The sequence below is a fragment of the Lithobates pipiens genome, unplaced genomic scaffold, assembly GCF_037356315.1.
Source record: "Lithobates pipiens isolate NorthernLeopardFrog02 unplaced genomic scaffold, aLitPip1_a1.2 Scaffold_16, whole genome shotgun sequence".
Classification (NCBI taxonomy): Eukaryota; Metazoa; Chordata; class Amphibia; order Anura; family Ranidae; genus Lithobates; species Lithobates pipiens.
Window position 1 is genome coordinate 248,307,161 of NW_027507748.1, and position 20,910 is coordinate 248,328,070.

The following is a 20,910-nucleotide window of genomic DNA, read 5'->3' on the forward strand; positions in this document are numbered from 1 at the left end:
TTCTGTGTAGAGCATGCGAGCGAATAAGTAATTGTAAAAAAGGCCAAATGCTAAGTATATAAATTATGTAGTATCTGCATATAACTGCAAAGCAAAAAATAAAGAATATATTCAGAATGCTATAAAAGTAAAAAAAAAAAAAAAAAGAAAAGAAAAGCTCACCAGAATTACTTGTGCAAAATTCGCAGAAGGGGTAGCTGATGGCACAAATAATGTACATACAATCCTTCCGTGCGGGACACTTCAAGGATACAAACAGGTAGATATGGCCACGCCAAGCTTTATTATTAAGGAAGGTCTAAAACGAAAGAGTCGATGGAATAGCCATTGTAAAGTAGTGTGGATAAGAAAGATTCAAGCGGGGGCTCCATAAGTATATATTAAGATAGCTAGGCATGGCCTCAACTGTTAAAAATCATGTGTCAAATGAGGATGTTTCAAGCAGTGTCTCGGGCGGAGGGAGAGAAACAATATGCCGGTGCTCCAACAACAGGGGGACGCCAGCGTGCGTCTCCTTTTATGTATGTGTCCCGCCCGCTGACGCTCGGCAAGCCATAGGCCACCGTGACGTCAGAGCTGGCCGGCCGAAAGTCCCTGGCGTGTGTACGTCGCGCATCCCGCTCCGCGTATGCGCCCTACTGGTATATGGACGCAGGAGGCGGGGGGGAATGACACCGCGCCAAACAAAGGCAGACGTGCACGCCCACCCCAGTGCCGCACATGCGCCAAGCCAGTCAGGCGCACGAGAGAAGCAGGGAGAGCACCACGACCACGTAGGGGAGGTCCCAGCGGACCTGGCCAGAAAAGAAATTGCCGGCCGCAAAGGGAGTCCAAAGCGTCAATAGGACAATTAAGCCTTTTTTTTTTTACTTTTATAGCATTCTGAATATATTCTTTATTTTTTGCTTTGCAGTTATATGCAGATACTACATAATTTATATGCTTACCATTTGGCCTTTTTTACAATTACTTATTCGTTCGCATGCTCTACACAGAAAGGGTCATTTTATTATTACTAACATTTATATATTTTGAATATCCTCTTTTTTTTCTTATTATATTGCTATGTGTCCCCACAGCGTCCTATATGACCATCCTCATGGTGTATCTTTCACTCAACCTCTTTCTGGTCTCAACTTCCGGGCTGATGTGTCTTTTTTATACAATATTTATAATTGTCATACATGCTCTGTATAATTACGTATATATATGCTTTCTTTTAAGAATTTATATCACTAAGCCCCTGAAGAAGCGTTCACCTGACGCGAAACATGTTGGGCACAGGATCCATAACAGCATCTCATAATTTTGGATATATATATACTATACTCCAATTTATAACAGGACTATGGTCAACTAGTCAAGGATTTGTATCTTATGTGAATACCTATGAAATTGATATGCTGTTGGTGCATTGTAGCAGTCTTCCTTTATGTGTTTTTAATATAAATTTTGTTTTGCTTGTTTGTTAATAAAAATATGAATGAAATACTTGATTTCCTCTCAGTGCTTATAAAGTCCATTAAGTCCCCCAAATTTTTTTTCTTGCATTATGCAAACCCCGATGACAATTTGCGCTTCTGACCATCTGAGATTTCAGAGGTCCATCCCAGCTGGTAAGAGTTTATTCCTACTGGTGAAAGGAGTGGTCACATACAAGCCAAAAGCTGTTTCTCCACGTGGTGTTGTCTTCTTATATATTTTTCTGTTTACAGACAAGAATATTATATATGGACTTTTGTATGTTGCGCTGCACCATTTGTATAATTTAATGTGCCATTAAGGGGTTTTTGTGTATTGCTCCTTGAGGTGTACAGCTTGCAATTTTTTTCTTTTGATACATGTGAGTGCTGATTGTTCTTTTTTATTTAAAACAGTTCTGGAAAAGCATTCTTTGGACAGATGAAACTAAGATTAATCTTTAGCAGTATGACTGGAAGAAAAAGTGTGGAGAAGCCTTGAAACAGCTCATGATCCAAAGCACACAAAGTCATCTGTAAAACATGGTGGAGGAACAGGTGGGAGAGTGATGTGGGCACATTTGAGGAAGACCAATGAGAGGAAGTGTCACAGGCTGTACAGTTGTTTTTACAACCGTTAATAGGGTATTTCAGGTCAATGTTCCAGTGGACCCCAAACCGTGTATCCTTCATGACCTTCCAATTGAAGACAAACCTAAGCAGCCGATTGGCAGGGCTCTCTTTCAAGCCCATAAGTTAATTCTTAGATGTTGGAAGGCGACCGAGCCTCGTACCCTAAAGGAATGGCTAGCTCAGATGGGACTCACCCTATGTTTGAAAAAATATATTTTCAGACACCTTGGCCGCCCTGGTAAATTTGACATACTATGGTCCTCATAATTGAGCACCCCTGGCCTATCGCCAGTGGATCTAATTCTGGATAGATTGCTTCTTTAATTCAACTGCCAGTATAACTTGGGAGGTTTAACTGTTTTATCGTAAATATAATGCTGCATTTAGTTAGTATGGAGGGGTGGGGAGGTGGGGTATCTGCTGTGCATTATAATCTGTGGATACGGAGAGCTTGTATGCATGTACACAACAAAGTTTTAACTGGAGCCTGTTTGTGATTTTTAATCTCAATAAAATTATATTTGAGAAAAAAATGGCAGAAGCAGTGTGTTGTCATGGGCATGCATGGCTTCTAGTGGTACTGGGTCACTGGTGTTTATTGATGATGTGACAGAAAACAGAAGCAGCCAGATAAATTCTGCAGTGTTTAGAGATCTACTGTCAGCCCAGATTCAGCCAAATGCAGCAAAGTTGATTGGACGGCGCCTCACAGTACAGATGGACAATGATCCAAAACACTGCAAAAGTAACCCAGGAGCTTTTGAAGGAAAAGAACTGTAATATTCTGCAATGGCCAAGTCAATCACCTGTTCTCAACCCAATTGAGCATGCATTTCACTTGCTGAAGGCAAAACGAAAGGCAGAAACACCCACAAAGAGCAACTGAAGACAGCTGCAGTTGGAGTCTGGCAAAGCATTAAAAGAAAGAAAACACAATCTTTGGTAATGTCCATGGGTTCTAGACTTTAGGCAGTCATTGCCAGTAAAGGATTCTCAACAAAATATTAAAAATGAACATATTTTTTATGATTATATTAATTGGTCCAATTACATTTAAGCCCCTGAAAATGACTGTGTATAAAAATGGTCGAAGTTCCTAAAATTTGTCCTTGATATTTATGTTCAACCCCTTGAATTAAAGCTGAAGGTTTGCACTTAAAATTAATTTGGATTGTTTTGTTTTAATTTTATTCTGGTGGCATACAGAGCCAAAAGTATGAAAATTGTGCCTGTGTCCAAATATATATGGACGTAACTGTAAATAGTATATAATTGTAAGTAGGTAAGAACACATGAAAAAGTAAAGCCAAATTTGCATACATGGAATAGACTTTTCCATAGCTGCCCATTACAAGCCTGGGTCGCTGCATGATGAGACACTTCAGTATCCACTTGACGTTAGATGCGGAAAATCATTAACTAGTTCCCAATTAAATTAAAGGTGTTATGCAGCTATATATAAAGAAGAAAAACAAATATTTACCCCTCTGGCAGATGGAGCACCTTCTCTGACTTTCTGAGCCAACCTTGTTAATATGTTAACAAGCCAGCATTGGCGATCAAACTCTTCTCTTAGCCCTTTCCCACAACAACAAAGGAGAGCAGCAAGCAGGTACTGATAGCGAATGCTGAACTGAGAATCCTTCAAACAGTCCTTTAGCAGCCTGTGTATCAAAAATTATAAAACATTTCAATGTCTATGCAAATCAGAATTGCAGCATTTTGTTGTATTGAAAGCAAATTATATGAGATCATGTGCAAATTACAATTATTTCAATTCAAATTTGTGTGGGAAAAACGTGTTAGGTGGTTTCAAATAAAGTCGAGAGCTTTTGAAGACTCAGCCTACTTACCAACTTGAGTTTAAGGGCTTTTATGCACACATTAACCTCCCTAGCGGTATGATTATGTCGGATTTTAAGTGCTGAAAGTGGTACAATGTTTTGCATGGAAATTTGCCGTTTTATATTGTAGGCCTGCAATTCTTAGGAATAACTCACTTAAATCTGTCCAAACCAGAGTCTAGTAGACATCCCGGGTATGATAACATTTGAAAAACAAAATCATAAATAAAAATATAGTAAATAACTATAAATAATTATACCAAATAATAATATAACAATAATAAAAAGTATTCAATAATGTAATCAAATCAAAAATACTGAAATTTGCTCAGTTGCAGAATTGTCACTGTCATTATTTTTCAGTATTTGATGATGAATCTCCCCACAAATCACTATCGCTCAATTCTGCGAGTGATTCTAATTTATTATCGCTGTTTTCTAGCTGGTCTAAAACCACTTTTGATGTAAAGGGAAGGTTTTGGTTGCTATGGACAATCTCCAGTTTCCAGGCAGAAAGAACCGTTTTTATAATATAAAACTACATGCAGGGCACTGGGCAGACCACTAGGGAAAAAATGGATGTGAAATAATTACATACAGAAATGTAATCTGTAAGATTACATTATACTGTATGTAATGTGTGCGTTTCACTTTTTGAATTTGGCGCCGTTCTCTGTCCCTGTGCATCGCGACACTCGCAGGGAACAGAGCCCGGCTCCGTGATAGATCGAGCATACTCATCCTGGATTCTGTGATGCGATCCCGTCTCAGGCTCATGGTTACCGCTAATGGTAATGAATTTTCACCCAGAGCAAGACTCGAGAAGACCGCCAGGGGGGTTAAGACCCTTTTCACACTGCAGCATTTTTCAGGCGCTTTTGGGCTAAAAACAGCACCTGAAAAGGAACTGAAAAAAGCCTCCCCTGCAGCACCAGTGTGAAAGCCTGAGTCGGTGCGCATGTAGGACGTTAGAAAAAAATCATACAAGTAGCATCATTTGGGCGATGCGGGAGCGGTACACCACTCCTCCACCACCCCTGGCATTGAAAAGAAATGTAAGCACTTTGGCAACGGTGCCCAAGTGGCGCTTTGAACCTTTTATTCGTGCGCTAGCGGGGGTTAAAAGCACCCTACTAGAGGCTTGGTTCACACTGCTACAACTCGAGATCCGACTTGTGAAACCCCAAGTCGCGTGAAATCCCATTTTCGGCAATGAGAGCTGTCTTAAAGAGGGATTCCACCTAAAAAAAATATTAAAAGCCAGCAGCTATAAATACTACAGCTGCTGACTTTTAATAAATGGACACTCACCTGTCCCGGGTTCCAGCGATGCCAGCAGCCAAGGCTGATCGATCGCTCGGCTCTCGGCTGCTGCCATCACCATTCTAGGTGAGGGAATCAGGAAGTGAAGCGAATCGGCTTCACTTCCCGGTTCCCTACTGCGCATGCGCGAGTCGCGCAGCGCAATAGGAATTCTCCGAGCTGTCACTGGGACCCGTGTGTGTCCCAGCAGACAGCGCGGCAGGACAGGATATGACATAGACTCCCACGGGAGTCTATGCCCGGAAGTGGGTGTAAATACCTGTCTTTGACAGGTATCTCCACCCCCCTCCCCCCTGTAAGGTGCCAATTGTGACACCGGAGGGGGGGAGGGTTCCGATTAGCGGAGGTTCCACTTTAGGGTGGAACCCCGCTTTAATTGGCACTACTGAAGTTGCTCTGATTTTAGAAAAGGTTCCTGTACTACTTCAAGGTGACTTCTATATGACTTGTGCCCATAGACTTTAATGGAAGTTGCTTCCAAGTCGGATCCTCATCTTAATTGATGTGATTTGGATCAGACATTACGGGAAGGTTACACATGCATTCTCTGAAGTTGTGTCAAAGTCGCGCCAGAGTCGCGTGGCAAAGTTGCACTGTGAATAGTGTGAACCGACCCCATCTATAGCCCGCTCAAGTCTTCAGTCTCTCTCCCACAGACAAGAGTGACTTAGCATCCTGGCTACTAAATTACTCAGTTTCTGCTGTATAGGCTCTCTACCTCTAGTAACATGGTCTCTACTTGTGCCAGTGTTCTGCACTCTCATTACATGGCCATTTGTGGGCAACACCCAGCTGACAATAAGTCACACACCTGTTCAGACACTGTCTGTACACTAAATCATCTCTTTCCATGTCACTATTTGCATCTTTACACAGTTACATCTGTGTATTTGTCACTGTATATTTGGATTGCTTTTTTTTTTTTTAAATAATTTATTTTTATTTGTGTAACTGGAGGAAAAAAAAACAATCCTTTACATAACATTTCATTTCTGTACATACAGCCAGACTTGGGGGAAAAAAAAAACATAATACCTTGTTACATTCCATTCACTCCTGTATGTTTCTAATATACTATCCAATAAAGATGGATTATTTTTTTGTATCTAGTGCATTATATAATATTCTTCACATAACAATAAAATGAAAAAAATTGGTATAGGCAACAATGCACTTTGATACCTCCAAAAAGCCTCTGTAATCCATTAAAGGGGCTGCAAATCACAGCAGAACACAGAAAAAGTTGTGCATGCACACACCAAATCACTTGGCACAATTTACATTTTTGGTTGTAACATGAATAAATGTGGAACATTTCAAGGGGTATGAATACTTTTTCAAGGCACTGTATCATATAAATCTTCTAAGTACCTTATTCCTGCAGCACTGTTGAGTGGCCACATGATCTTTACCTGTCTTTGGCATCTGCAGGGAAAGATCTTTGGAAGGACAGACAATGTGAAGGCAGGCTGGAGGAGGCAGAAGCTAAATGTGGGCCCAGCAAGTAATCATCTTGGTCCCTTGTAGCAGTGGTCATCAACCCTGTCATCAGGGCCCACTAAAAGGCCAGGTTTGCAAGATAACTGAAATACATCACAGGTGATATCATTTGCTACTCAGTGATTGCCGTATTCTAGTCTGCATCTCTCCAAGGTAATACATAAAACCTGGCCTGCTAGTGGGCCCTGAGGACAGGGTTGATGACCACTGCCATGTAGTGAATAATATATATATTTTATTTATTTATTTTTTATTGTTTTATTTCTATTTTTGTTTTTATTTTATTTTTTGTTTTTATTTTGGTTTTGCTACTGTCTTTGAGATGGGGCCTAGCTATGTAAATTTGTTTAACAAGGAACTGTTAAAATATTGTATAAGATAGCTCCATCCAAATGGAGACCAGTGATCTTTGCATGGGATTATCCCCTATCCCAAGTGTAGAATCAGGTTGTTGATATACCAAGAAAGCAGTGGTGCATTTTGTAACGTTTGTAGATAAAACTAAGTAAATTATTATATTTGATGTTCATACAGTATATTTTTTTTTGAACTATTTATTATTGGGAGTTATCTTTGATATTTCAGAGTGGAATCTTTCTATCCCTGAGGAAGTGATTAACTGAATCTTGAAACATGATGGAAGTATGAAGCACTAAAACAAGCAATTTGTGGATTAAAGCTCCACAACTCATGCAGATATTGGGGAGTATCACCTCAATTTGTATGTTTGTTACAGTATATGTTTTTATAAGCCAGTGTGGCTGTTGGTGTTTTTTCAACAAAAAAATTGTGTAATTTTAATGAAATTGTATTGAAGATGACATTTTAACCACTTCAATACAGGGCTTTTATACACCTTCCTTACCAGACAAATTTTTAGCTTTCAGCGCTCTCACACTTTGAATGACAATTACTCAGTCATGCTGCACTCCACCCAAAGCAAATTTGTATCATTTTTTTCTTACAAACAGAGTTTTCTTTTGGTGGTATTTAATCACCAGTGGGTTTTTTTATTTTTTGCAATATAAGCGAAAAAGAGACATTTTTGAAAAAAAAAACACTTTTTTAGTTTCGATTGTAAAATTTTGCAAATAAAACATTTTTCTTCCTAAATTTGGGCCAAAATGTATACTGCTACATATCTTTAGTAAAAATAACCCAAATAAGTCTATATTATTTGGTCTCTGTGAAAATTATAGCGTCTAAAAGCTATGGTGCAAATCATTGAAAAATGATCACATCTGATCACACCTGATGCAATGAAGGCCTATTTCATTTCTTGAGACCCTAACAAGCCAGGAAAGTACAAATACCCCCCAAAGTACCCCTTTTTGGAAAGCAGACATTCCAAGGTATTTAGTAAGAGGTATTGTGAGTTTTGGGAAGTTGTAATTTTTTCCCACAATTCTTGGGAAAATTATATTTTTTTTTGCACAAAATTGGCATAATAACAAGTTATTTCTCTCACACAGCATATGCATACTTGCAATGACACCCCTGAGTATAGTGATACTACATGTGTGAGACTTTTACACAGCCTGGCCACATACAGTGGGCTAACATCCAAGTAGCACAGTCAGGCGTTCTACAAGCATAAATTGCACATCTCATTTGATGACAACCTATCACACTTTTGAAGGCCCTGGAGCACCAGGTCAATGGAAACGCCCACAAAATGACCCCATTTTGGAAAGCTTACACCCCCAACGTATAATCTATGAGGCATAATGAGTCTTCTGAATGGTTCATTTTTTTTCCAGAAGTTTTTGGAAACTGTGGAAAAAAAATGAAAACTTTTTTTTTTACATAGAGTTGCCCATTTATAAGATATTTATAACACATAGCATGCATATAGCAAAAAAGCCCCCCCCCCCCCCCGAAATACATTATGCTACTCCTCCAGAGTTTAGCGATACTACATGTGTGAGACTTTTACACAGCCTGGCCACATACAGAGGTCTAACATCCAAGTAGCACCGTCAGGTGTTCTAGGAGCATAAATTACACACAAATTCCTGCTAACCTATCACATTGTTGAAGGCCCTTCATATTTCTAACACATAGCATGTACTGTACATACCAATTACAAACCAAAATACATTCTACTGAGCAAAGGGTAAAGAAAAGATTACCTGCGGTTTAGTAGTGCAGTGGTCCACAGAGGAGAGCATCGGTCCAGGCAGCAGGCAGGAACATGGACAGCTACAGCAAATCAGGCAGCAGGCAGGAATAGTCAGGTAGAGATGTCAGCACAGCCAATGCATTGGTCCAGATAGCAGGCAGGGATGTGGTCAGCAGAACCAAAAGGATCAAAGGATTGTCCATGCAGCAGGCAGGAATACTGTCCATAGTACATGCAGCAGGCAGAAGTATGGTCAGCACAGCCAGAGTATTTGTCCAGGGAGCAAGCAGAACCATCAAGCTTAGGGCATCGGTGAGGAAAGAATGGGGACAGGGGTAGAGGCTTCTCCCACCCAAATCGCTTTGAAGCCTCCGGACAACCAGACCCTGTTCTGGGAACACAAAAAACCAAAACTGGTTTTCTGAACTCCGAACACTATTCTGAAGCCCCTCACATGTGAGACCCCTGTAAAGCAGGGTAAAAGATCAATCCAAGGGGCAGGCAAAAACATGGTCAACAGGCCGAGGTCAGTGCAGGTAAAAGGCAGAAATAGACGGTAGGCAGAGGCATAGTCGATACAGTCTAGGGTCAGTTCACTTGAAAGGCAGAAACATGGCGGATAAGCAATGCAGACGGTAGGCAGAGACATAGTCGAGAAACAGGCCAGGGTCAGTTCACATGGAAGACAATGATACGGTTGGTTGAGGCAGGGAAATATTCAGGACGGAAATTGAAAATGGGGAAATGGCAGTATTAGAAATAGGGGCAAATAGTTTTCCAGAGTGTGAGATCGTCTGAAACATTGTCCGATGCAAAGGCCAGGTTGGGAGGGACAGTCGGGACAATGGAAACTGGTGTCTTTCCTAATTCTTCTTTTGGTGCACAGCCGACATTATTTTTGGCGTCGTCTTCCGGATCCTGATGGTGGAATGTGGTCTGGAAAATGATGCTCATGTAGTCTTCTGCCAGAATCTCAGCGAATGCTTTCAGGGGGGGGAATCTTCTTAGTAGATCAGGGAAGTGACAAAGTCTTCAATATACTTTATGAAGGTGGTGGGTGTTTCTGTTGACTTTTGGTAGATTATTAAAGAATTTAAAAGGGCCAAATGAAAAAAGTAAATTGCGATTTTTTTTGTACCAAAAAAGGGATTTTCTTGTTGAAAGATAGGGCTGCAACATCTGGTCATTTAAATCCACCCCCCCCCCCCATGAATTTATTATACTCGCTGATGCAGGAAGGCTTGCGAACGGGACTGCGTCTTCTGTGAAGTTCCACCGTGGTGTCATCGTGGATGGTGGACATCATGTACACATCTTTCCTATCCCTCCACTTCACAGCCTACACTTCCTAATTCCTCAGGCTTGCCAATTCCCCCCCCCTTTGAATGGATGTGGTGACAAGACGCTGTGGGAAGCCCTTTCGGTTTTTCCTTGTTGTACCACAGGCCAAAGTTTTTTTTAGGTACAGGTGGCGGAGAAGGGGCAGACTAGTATAATAGTTATCCATATAAATATGATAACCCTTTTGGAGGAGTGGGAATGCCAACTTCCAAACTATTTTTCCACTTATTCCCATGTAGGATGGACACTCTGGGAAACTTTGCCTTCGTTCACGTGGAATGAGTACACATAACCGGTGGCGCTTTCGCAGAGCTTGTTCAGCTTCAAGCCATACCTCGCTCTCTTACTGGGGATATACTGCTTGATTCCCAGCCGGCCTGTGAAATGCTCCAGGGATTCGTCCACACATATATTTTTGTCAGGGACATAAAGTTCAGAAAACTTATTGGAAAAAAAATTAATTAGGGGGCGAATTTTATACAGTTTGTCAAAGTTTTGGTGATTTAAAAGGGGGCACTGTGCGTTGTCACTAAAATGCAGGAAACGCATTATAAGTTCGTATCGGGACCTGGACATGAATGAGGAGAAAATTGCCATATGATGGATGGGTTTGGTCGACCAATACTTATGCGTTTCATTTTTTTGTAAGCCCCATGTTGAGCGTTAGGCCTAAAAACAATTTAAACTCTGCCGCTGTTAGGGGTCGCCATTCAAAAGGCGGGCATAGCTGGAGCTGGGGTTGGCTGCAATGAATTGTTGGGCAAAAAGGTTGGTTTGGTCCACGATGCCTTGAACCAATTCGTCTGGGAAAAATAAATAAAAAAAAACAATTTCGGAAAAACCCGCAATGTTGACCTGCACACCTGGCTGTGCTGTAAAAGGGGGGATCGTGGCTGAGCCTGTGGTAGAAGGCAGCCACAATGGGTTTGCCAAGCCTTCTGGAAGCTGGGTTTGGGCCCTAATTCTTTGGCGTGCACTGGGCCTTTCCTCCTGGGGTCTAGCAGTACTTGTACCGGGCCTCTCCTCCTGGGGTCTACCGCTGTTGGCACTGCTGGTAGCTGCCTGGTGCTCAGACCGTCTTCTTTTAGGACGGACTGCTTCCTCCTCCAATTCGGATCCTCATGTGCTGCCTTGAGGGGGCTCATATTCCGAAGCAGAATCGGAACCTGAACTGAGCGGTGAGAGCTCCCCGTTGCTCTCATCGGTCAGGCTGAGTATTAGGTATGCCTCTTCTGGGGTGTACACCTTTCTGGACATAGTGGCTGTAGGTACTCTGGTGGCAGGTACTCTGGTGGTACTCTGGTGGCAGGTGGTGAGGTGGCGGGTACTCTGGTAGGTGGCGGGAACGCAGGTGGCGGGTACTCTGGTAGGTGGCAGGTACTCTGGTAGGGGACAGGTACTCTGGTAGGGGACAGGTACTCTGGTAGGGGACAGGTACTCTGGTAGGGGACAGGTACTCTGGTAGGGGACAGGTACTCTGGTAGGGGACAGGTACTCTGGTAGGGGACAGGTACTCTGGTAGGGGACAGGTACTCTGGTAGGGGACAGGTACTCTGGTAGGGGACAGGTACTCTGGTAGGGGACAGGTACTCTTTATTTAGGGGGGGCAATCTGGGCACAGTAAGGCAATTACTGGGGTACAGTAGTGGTAACTCAGTTAGCTGATCTCCTCCTCGCACTGGATCGGTGTGTGAAGAGGAGAACCCAGCAACAGGAGTTACACACACCTTTTGTTTACATTTAGTGACTGACGGTCATTGGGCACAGCCAGTCACTAAATAGCCAGTGTTCTTCTCTTTTTACACTGATTGGTGGATGGGCTTTAGCTAGGGAAAAAGCTTCAGCCAGCCTCAGCCCCGATCACTACTCGTCTCGCACGTGCGCACTCCCGGATTGTTATGCAGCGCCGGCTTGTGACGGATCACAGCCGGTAAAGCTGCTCCACCACCGCTTTAATACCCCCCATCGGGGAACGGCTGTGTCCCTAGGGTAGCAGTAGCGGCAGAAAGCCGAGGACGTCATATGACGGCCACCCAGGATGGGAGATCCCATCTGTGGCTGTCATTCGACTATGGCTGGGTATTGAAGTGGTTAAACAAATGATAATTTCTTGTTGGTTTGGTTGCCTGTAAAGTGCCATAAGAGGGAAAACTACAAGATGAGATTGTTGGGAGGAGCTTCTATTTTTCTGCTTATGTATGCTCTCTACAGTGCGAGTCTGTCTGCACAGCACATGACAAAAAAAACAATTTCAGAAGAGCAATTCTAATTGGGTTATAAATATAAAATAACTGTTTTACATCTCCTAATATTTACTGAACATCAAAAGTGTATTTTTGTGTATTAACCACTTGCCGATCAGCCGCTGCAGTTCTACTAGTGATCAGGAATAGCGATCTCTCTTTACTCTTAGTCCACTCCCCTCACAGTTAGAAACACCTCCCAGGGAATACAGTTAACACTTTGACCCACCCCTAGTGTTAACCCCATTCCCTGCCATTTTCATTTATACAGTAATCAGTGCATTTTTATAGCACTTATCACTGTATAAATGTCACTGGTCCCAAAAGTATCCGATCTGTCCACCGCAGTCCCGCTAAAAATCACTGATCACCTCCATTACTAGTAAAAAATAAATAATAAAAACGTCATAACTCTATCCCCTATTTTGTAGACGCTATAAGTTTTTGCGCAAACCAATCAATATACGCTTATTGCGATTTTTTATTGGCCTAAACTGATGAAGAAATTAGATTTTTTACCTTTTCTTGGGATATTTATTATAGCACAAAGTAAAAAATTTTTTTTTTTTTTTTTAAACGTCATTTTGTTTTTTGTTCATAGCGCATAAAATAAAAACTGCAGAGGTGATCAAATACCACCAAAAGAAAGCTCTATTTGTGGGAAGAAAGGACATCAATTTTGTTTGAGTACAACGCAATTGTCCTTTAAAGTGTTCCAGTGCCGTATCGCAAAAAAATAGGATTTTTAAAACGGCTTACCTGTAAAATCCTTTTCTTGGAGTACATCATAGGACACAGAGTCTCAAGTAATTACTTGGTGGGTTATAGGCCTACCTTCAGGTGCACTCAGTTTTTGTAGCCAAGCAATATAAGTAATATACTCTCACCCCATAAAACAGAGGGGCGGGAGCTCTGTGTCCTATGATGTACTCCAAGAAAAGGATTTTACAGGTAAGCCGTTTTAAAAATCCTATTTTCTTTATCGTACATCATAGGACACAGAGTCTCAAATAATTACTTGGTGGGATGTCCCATAGCAATGCTACTTGAGGGGAGGGAGACACAACCCGTAGGGTAACCCCCAGACCTGAGGACTTATACTGCTGCCTGCAGCACACTGCGCCCGAAGGCGATATCCTCATTCCATCTTATATCCACTTGATAAAATTTGGCAAATGTATGTACTGAAGACCAAGTCGCGGCCTTGCAGATTTGAGACCTGGAGGCCTGGTGACGCACTGCCCAAGAAGCACCAACCGCTCTGGTAGAGTGCGCTTTAACTTGAAAAGGGGAAATCTTTCCTTTAAATCATAAGTTTGAATTATAACTTGCCGAATGCACTTAGCGACAGTGGATTTTGTCGCTGCCTGTCCCTTCTTAGGACCCTCTGGCAGAAGAAATAAGACATCAGTCTTACGAATCGGAGCAGTTTTCTTAAATACATTTTCACTGCTCTCACTACATCAAGACAATGTAGTGACCTTTCTTCCCTGGAACAAGGTCTTGGGGAAAAACCCTGGCAAGACAAGATCTTCATTCAGATGAAAGCCTGAAACCACTTTTGGAAAAAAACCTGGACAAGGGCCTAACACCACTCTGTCCTCATGAATAATCAAATATGACTCCTTACAAGAAAAAGCAGCCAATTCTGAAATCCTCCTTGCTGAGGATATAGCAAATGAAAATATCAGCTTCCTAGTCAGAAGGACTAAGGGAACATGCTGCAGCGGTTCGAATGGCTGTTTTTGTAACACTGACAAAACTAAATTTAAGTCCCAAGGGCTTAAGAGTGATTTAACTGGCGGATTAATCCGCAGCACTCCTTGCATGAAACCCTGGACTAAAGAATGCATAGCAAGCAGTCTTTGAAATAAAAATTGATAAGGCTGAGACTTGGCCCTTAATAGTACTCCAACTTGATCTCTACGCTTAATTGTAGAAAGGTAAGAATTCTGCCTATGATATATCTCCGAGGGTACCAACCCTTGGACTCACACCAGGAAACAAACTTTCCAGGCTCTATAATATATAGCTGTAGAAGCTGGCTTCCTAGCATTAATCAAAGTAGAGATAACCTGGCCTGGAAAGCCCACGTTTATTCAGGATGTGGGTCTCAATAGCTAAGCCGTTAAATTTAGCGTTCGTAAAGTAGGATGGAATATAGGCCCCTGAGATAGCAGGTCTGGCCTTAGTGGGAAGAGCCCTGGACCCTGCACTGCCATCTTTACGATCTCTGCGTACCATGACCTTCTGGGCCATGCTGGTGCTACCAGTATTACCGATTTTCTTTCCAGCTTGATCCTGCAAAGAAATCGAGGTAGCAACTGAATCGGGGAAAAGTGCATAGATCACTAAAAACTGATCCCACGGGGTCCCCAACACATCTGTTCCGTATGCGTGTGGGTCCCCTGTCCTGGATGCAAAGTTGACTAGCTTAGTGTTGAATCTGGACGCTAGATCTAGCTAGGTCTGGAGTCCCCCATCTTTGGCAAACAGCCTGAAACACCTTGGGGTGAAGAGACCATTCTCCTGGGAATAACTGCCAGCGACTTAGATAGTCCACCTGCCAATTCTCTACTCCCGGAATGAAAACTGCCGATAGGCATGGGACATTTTCTTCTGTCCAAGTTAGAATCTGGTTCACCTCTCTCTGAGCTGAGAGACTCTTGGTGATCCCTTGTGATTGATATATGCCACAGCCGTGGCATTGTCGGACTGGATCCTGGCAGGACAATTCTTTAACCTGGAGGTCCAGGTTTCTAGAGCCAGATACACTGCCGGAATCTCTAGGATGTCGATGGGCAAGGCTCCTACTCCCCAGCCTGAAAAGGCTGGCATCTGTCATTACTACCTTCCAGATAATTGATCTGAAGGACTTTCCCTTCAGCAGGTTCCAAGATAGTAACCACCAACTGAGGCTTTGGGACACTCATGGGGACAGCCACATTGGCAAGTCCAAATCTTGAATCATTTTGTTCCAAGCAGACAGAATACTGCTTTCAGTTTCAAATGGAATTGAGCATAGGGAACTGCTTCGAATGAAGCTACCATCTTCCCTAACAACCTCATGCAAAGGCGAATTGAAGGATTTCTCTTCGACCTGATCATCCTCACCAGCTCCTGTATGGAGCTGATCTTTGCGAGAGGCAAGAATACCCTTTTCCGGGCTGTGTCTATGATTAGACCCAGATACTCCAGCCTTTTCAATGGCTTTAAGGAGGTTTTCTTTAGGTTGAGAATCCAACCCAAACCTTCCAGGTAAAAGCTTGTGATGGCTACACCTTGCTTCAAGCAAGCCACTGACTGGTCTATTAACAATAGATGGTCTAAGTAAGCCAAGACAGTTATGACATGTGCCCTTAACCTGACTAGAAGTGGGGCTAATACCTTAGCGAATACCGAGGTGCTGTAGCAAGCCCAAGGGGCAAGGCTATTAACTGAAAATGCTTCCGTTCTACTTTGAACCGCAGAAACCTCTGGTGAGGAGTTAATATATGGACAAGCAGCTATGCATCTCTGATGTCGATGGACGCCAGAAGTTTTTCTCCTTGCAGGATGGAAATGACTGACTTGATTGACTCCATGCAAATGGAGCGGATTTTCCGGAACCGATTTAGATTACGTAGATCTAGACTTGGTCTGATATCCCCATTTGGCTTTGGCACCGTAATTAGGTTTGAGTAAAACCTTAAACCTTGCTCTTGTTTGGGAATCTGTCTGATCATCCCTTGAGCCAATAATCAGTCTAATGCTTGCAACAGGGATTGCCTTTTCCCTGGATCCTTGGGAACTTTTGATCTCAGAAAACATGATGGTGTAAACTCTCAAAGCTCTAGTGTATCCTAGAGACACTGTGGAGAGAGTCCATTTGTCCTGAATCTCCCTTTGCCAGACTTCTGAGTACATCAGAAGTCTCCCCCCCACCTTGGTGTGGGGAGATGCCGCTTCATAAAGAGGTCTTTTATTCTGCTTTGCAGACTTGTAGCCCCAGGTCTTCCTTTATGCCTGGTCTGATGGTAGTGGCCGAACAGTTTAAATGAAAGACGCTTATATTTTCTTTTGACTGGCAAAAGAGTACCATTTCCGCTGAAAATAGTTTGAATGTATTTATCCAATCATCAAATAATCGTTCTCCCTTAAAGGGGAGTTGTGCAGGAAGCTCATGTGAGAGTATCTGTGAACTGGTCCTTTAAGGACTAACAGATGCCTATAGCTGCAATTGCAGGCTGAGCAACAGTACCTGCTAAGAAAAAAAGGATTTTAACAGACTTTCAAACTTCTTTATCTTTAGGATCTTTAAGCATAAGCGCATTGTCCACTGGGTAATCGCAGCGTCAACTGCTGGAACTTCCCATCTTTTAGTGAATCTTTCTTACATAGGATAGAGCTTTGCGAGTCTCTTTGGAAGGGAAAAAATGCTTATCCGGATGATCCCATTTGGTATAAATAAGCTTTTTTTAGTAATGCGTGGATGGGAAACGCATGCAAAGGCTGTAAAGGCTTCAAAGAACCCAAGGAAGAGACCGGCCCTTCAGCTAACTCTGTTAGGGGTAGCATGCAAGTAGAGTGAACCATCTTTGCAAGCCTCTGTACTTCAGATTGTGAAGTAAGGATCCTTGGGAACTCCAAGTATTGTTTCCTCCGCAGAGAAATAATCGCATGTCTTTCCTCCCGATCATCTGAGGGCAATACCCCAATCCTGTTCCCATAATTCTCTTGGACCCTCCACTGACTGTAAAGAGTCTAAGGTGGGGGAGGGGGATCTAGGACGCTTCCTATACACTGGATGGAGGATGTGATTAAAGCCGCTAATCTTCCTTCTAAGCCTTGCAAGGCAGAGGAAAATGCATCTTCAGTAACCTCTACAGGGGCTGAAGTGTGTGAAGCAGTTGCACCACCGCTAGCTTCCAATGACTCACCCTGGCTTGCCATGTCTGATCTCTCCAAAGAGGAAGACAGTATGGAGGCATAACTGGGACTCCCAGCGCCTGGGGGGGTGACACCTTAGGTACCTTTAGGGTAGGTCTGGAAGACATAGTGCAAAGCACAAGCAGAAGTACACACAAAATAACAGTTCTTTTGCTACTAAGCAACAATCTGTCTGGAAATGCCTGTTTGCACCCTTACGTGCCCAGTGCTCTGGTGTCTCTTAATGTGACAGACTGCCTCTCTTCAGTTAAAAAGTCTTTCTGAAATGAGAGTGTCTGTGATATAAAGCCTCAGGTGGAACCTGATTGGCATCCTCAGCGCTTCCCCTCAGCTATGCGGCGAGTGCTGTGTGTGTGGACGTTACATCCATACACAGCGCCACGTGACCTTGCGGACATGCCCCTCTGCGTTGTCAAGCCCTGCTAGGGACCCAGATGGCCAACACAAAGTAAGGTGAACATACTATACACCTCTACAAGGGGGGAGGGGAAGAGGGGAAGGGGAGGGGAAGAGGGGAAGGGGAGGGGAAGAGGGGAAGGGGAGGGGAAGAGGGGAAGGGGAGGGGGGGTTCTGTCAGCAGATTTAGTTTTTTTTTAAACCACAGAAGCATAGAGCGTTTCCCAATATTACTAGGTGGAAGTGCTGGGTTGTAATTAAACCCACAAGATCTATAGTAAGAACCCCCTCTGCCACTGGGACCACACATGTTCTGAGACAGAGCTGCACTAAGACACATCGTAGGTAGTGTAAGTTACTCCTTATAGAGGAGACATTTATAAGGCATATAAGGTATATTGAAGGAAAAAGCAATCCTTCCATTGTCATCACGCTTTGAGCAACAAACCACGCACATCCTTCTTGGTGCTGACTTTTTTTCAGTTGGTGGGATGTGGTCATGGGTCAAGTCCTGGGGAAAAAAGTGTGGGAACTCCCACCCAAGATCCACTCCCCTACCAAAAAAAATAAAAAATGATACGCTCATATGCACGAATGCTTCAAAAGTGGTATTTTTCATCCAATTTTCGTATTGTGTGTATGAAGTTTACTGTTAGTACATAAAAAAAAACACAATCCTCAATAAACATAAATATGGTAATTCTCTGAATAATCAGCATTCATTCCATTGTGCTTCCATGCAAATGTGATCATGTTCTGATTTTTATTGGGGGAATTTTATTTTGTATATAGAGAGTTTATGTGGTGAGTTTACACTTTTCATTGAACAGAGTTTGGATAAAACAGGGTTAAACGGAAAGGTCATAAATTAACTGCACATTATCTGGACAGAATGCTTGGGGAGATAGTGATGTGTTCCTGCTTAAGAGATGTAGGTTAGCTTGGGGGGCTGCAAACTGATGTTCCTCCCTCAGCTCACCTCTCTCCCTGCATGTCCTGTGAGCAGAATAGCTGTGCTCCTCCTCTGGGTTCTCTCATCATATGGCACTGAAGATAGAGGGGGGGGGGGGATTCAGCAGGACACACAGAACAAGTATGCAGGAGACTGGGGGGGGGAGATGAGGAGACAGAAAATCAGAAGGGGCTTCCGGGAAGGAGCGCATCACGAGGAGGTCTGACTGCAAAGAAGTCGTGGCAACAACTGAATCAGGGGAAATGCATAGATCAGTTAGAACTGATCCCACGGGGTCACCAACACATCTGTCCCGTATGCTAGCGGGTCCCTTGTCCTGGACACAAAGTTGACCAGTTTTGTGTTGAATCTGGACGCTAGAAGATCTACGTCCGGATGTCCCCCATCTTTGACTAACAGCTTGAAACACTTCGGGGTGAAGAGACCATTCCCCCGGGAATAACTAATGGCGAGTTAGATAGTCCGCCTGCCAATTTTCTACTCCCAGAATGAAGACTGCCGAAAGGCATGGGACATTCTCTTCTGCCCAAGTTAGAATCTGGTTTCACCTCTCTCTGAGCCGAGAGACTTCTTGTGCCCCATTGGTGATTGATATATGCCACAGTCATGGCATTGTCGGATTGGATCCTGACAGGACAATTATTTAACCTGGAAGTCCAGGTCTTTAGAACCAGATACATTGCCCGAATCTCTAGGCTGTTGATGGGCAAGGTTCTTTTGTTTCTTGACCATCGTCCTTGGACAGTCGTCTTCTCTAGTACTGCTCCCCAGCCTGACAGGCTGGCATCTGTTATTACTACCTTCCAGATAATTGGTCTGAAGGATTTCCCTTTCAGTAATTTCCGGGATAGTAACCACCAACTGAGGCTTTTGGACACTCTTGGGGATAGCTGCATTGGCAAGTCCAAAGCTTGAATAGTTTTGTTCCAAGCAGACAGGATACTGTTCTGAAACAGTCTCTAATTGAATTGGGCATAGGGAACTGCTTCAAATGAAGCTACCATCTTCCCTAACAACCTCATGCAAAGGCGAATTGAAGGATTTTTCCTTGACCTGATCCTTCTAACTAGCTCCTGTATGGAGCTGATCTTTGCGGGAGGCAAGAATACCCTTTTCCTGGGCTGTGTCTATGATTAGACCCAGATACTCCAGCCTTTTCAATGGCTTTAAGGAGTACTTCTTTAGGTTGAGAATCCAACCCAAACCTTCCAGGTAACTGCTTGTAATGGCTACACCTTGCTTTAAGCGAGCCAATGACTAGTCTATTAATAATAGATTGTCTAAGTAAGCCAAGACAGTTATGCCCTGTGCCCTTAACCTGGCTAGAGGTGGGGCTAGAACCTTTGTGAATACCCAAGGTGCTGTAGCAAGCCCAAAGGGCAAGGCTACAAACTGAAAATGCTTCTGTTCTACTTCAAACAGCAGAAACCTCTGGTGAGGAAGAAACCTAGGGACATGCAGATATGCATCTCTGATGTCGATGGATGCCAGAAGTTCTCCCCCCTGCAGGATGGAAATGACTGACTTGATTGACTCCATGCAAAAGGAGCGGATCCTCAGGAACCGATTTAGATTCCGTAGATCTAGAATTGGTCTGGTATCTCCATTTGGTTTTGGTACTATAAATAGATTTGAGTAAAACCCCAAACCCTGCTCTTTTTTGGGTATCTGTATGATCACCCCTTGAGCCAATAATTGGTCTAATGCTTGAAAAAGGATTGTCTTTTGCCTGGATCCCTGGGAACGTATGATCTGAAAAAACGGGACACTTGAAATTCTAGCTTGTATTCTGGGGATACAGTGGAGAGAGTCCACCCGTCTTAAATTTCCCCTTTCCAGACTTCTGAGTACTTTAGAAGTCTTCCCCCCACCTTGGTGAGGGGAGATGTCTCTTTATGATGAGGTCTTGGTATTTTTCTTTGCAGACTTGTGGCCCCAGGTCCTCCTATGTGCCTAGGCGAAGGCCGTCGCCCCTGCCAAGAGGTGGATGTCCTTGGCGTGGGGGAAAAAGTCTGTTTAAATGAAGGACGTTGATATTTTCTTTTGACTGGCAAAAGAGTACTCTTTCCGCTGGAAATAGCTTGAATATATTTAACCAAACTATCGCCAAATAGTCATTCTCCCTTAAAAGGGAAATTAGTTAAAA

The 20,910-nt window shown here is 43.1% G+C and overlaps 1 protein-coding gene across 2 annotated transcripts in view; it reads right to left on the reverse strand.

Moving 5' to 3' along the window:
• PIK3C2B (phosphatidylinositol-4-phosphate 3-kinase catalytic subunit type 2 beta) overlaps positions 1 to 20,910 on the reverse strand; it is a 935,041-nt gene that overhangs the window by 301,658 nt on the left and 612,473 nt on the right. For both annotated transcript variants that reach the window (XR_013274472.1, XM_077481256.1), the window contains exon 19: positions 3,577 to 3,757. Coding sequence is in view for 1 of the 2 variants with exons in the window: in XM_077481256.1 (XP_077337382.1) it covers positions 3,577 to 3,757 (181 nt within the window). In the remaining variant the exon portion in view is untranslated. The remainder of the gene's footprint in view (positions 1 to 3,576; positions 3,758 to 20,910) is intronic.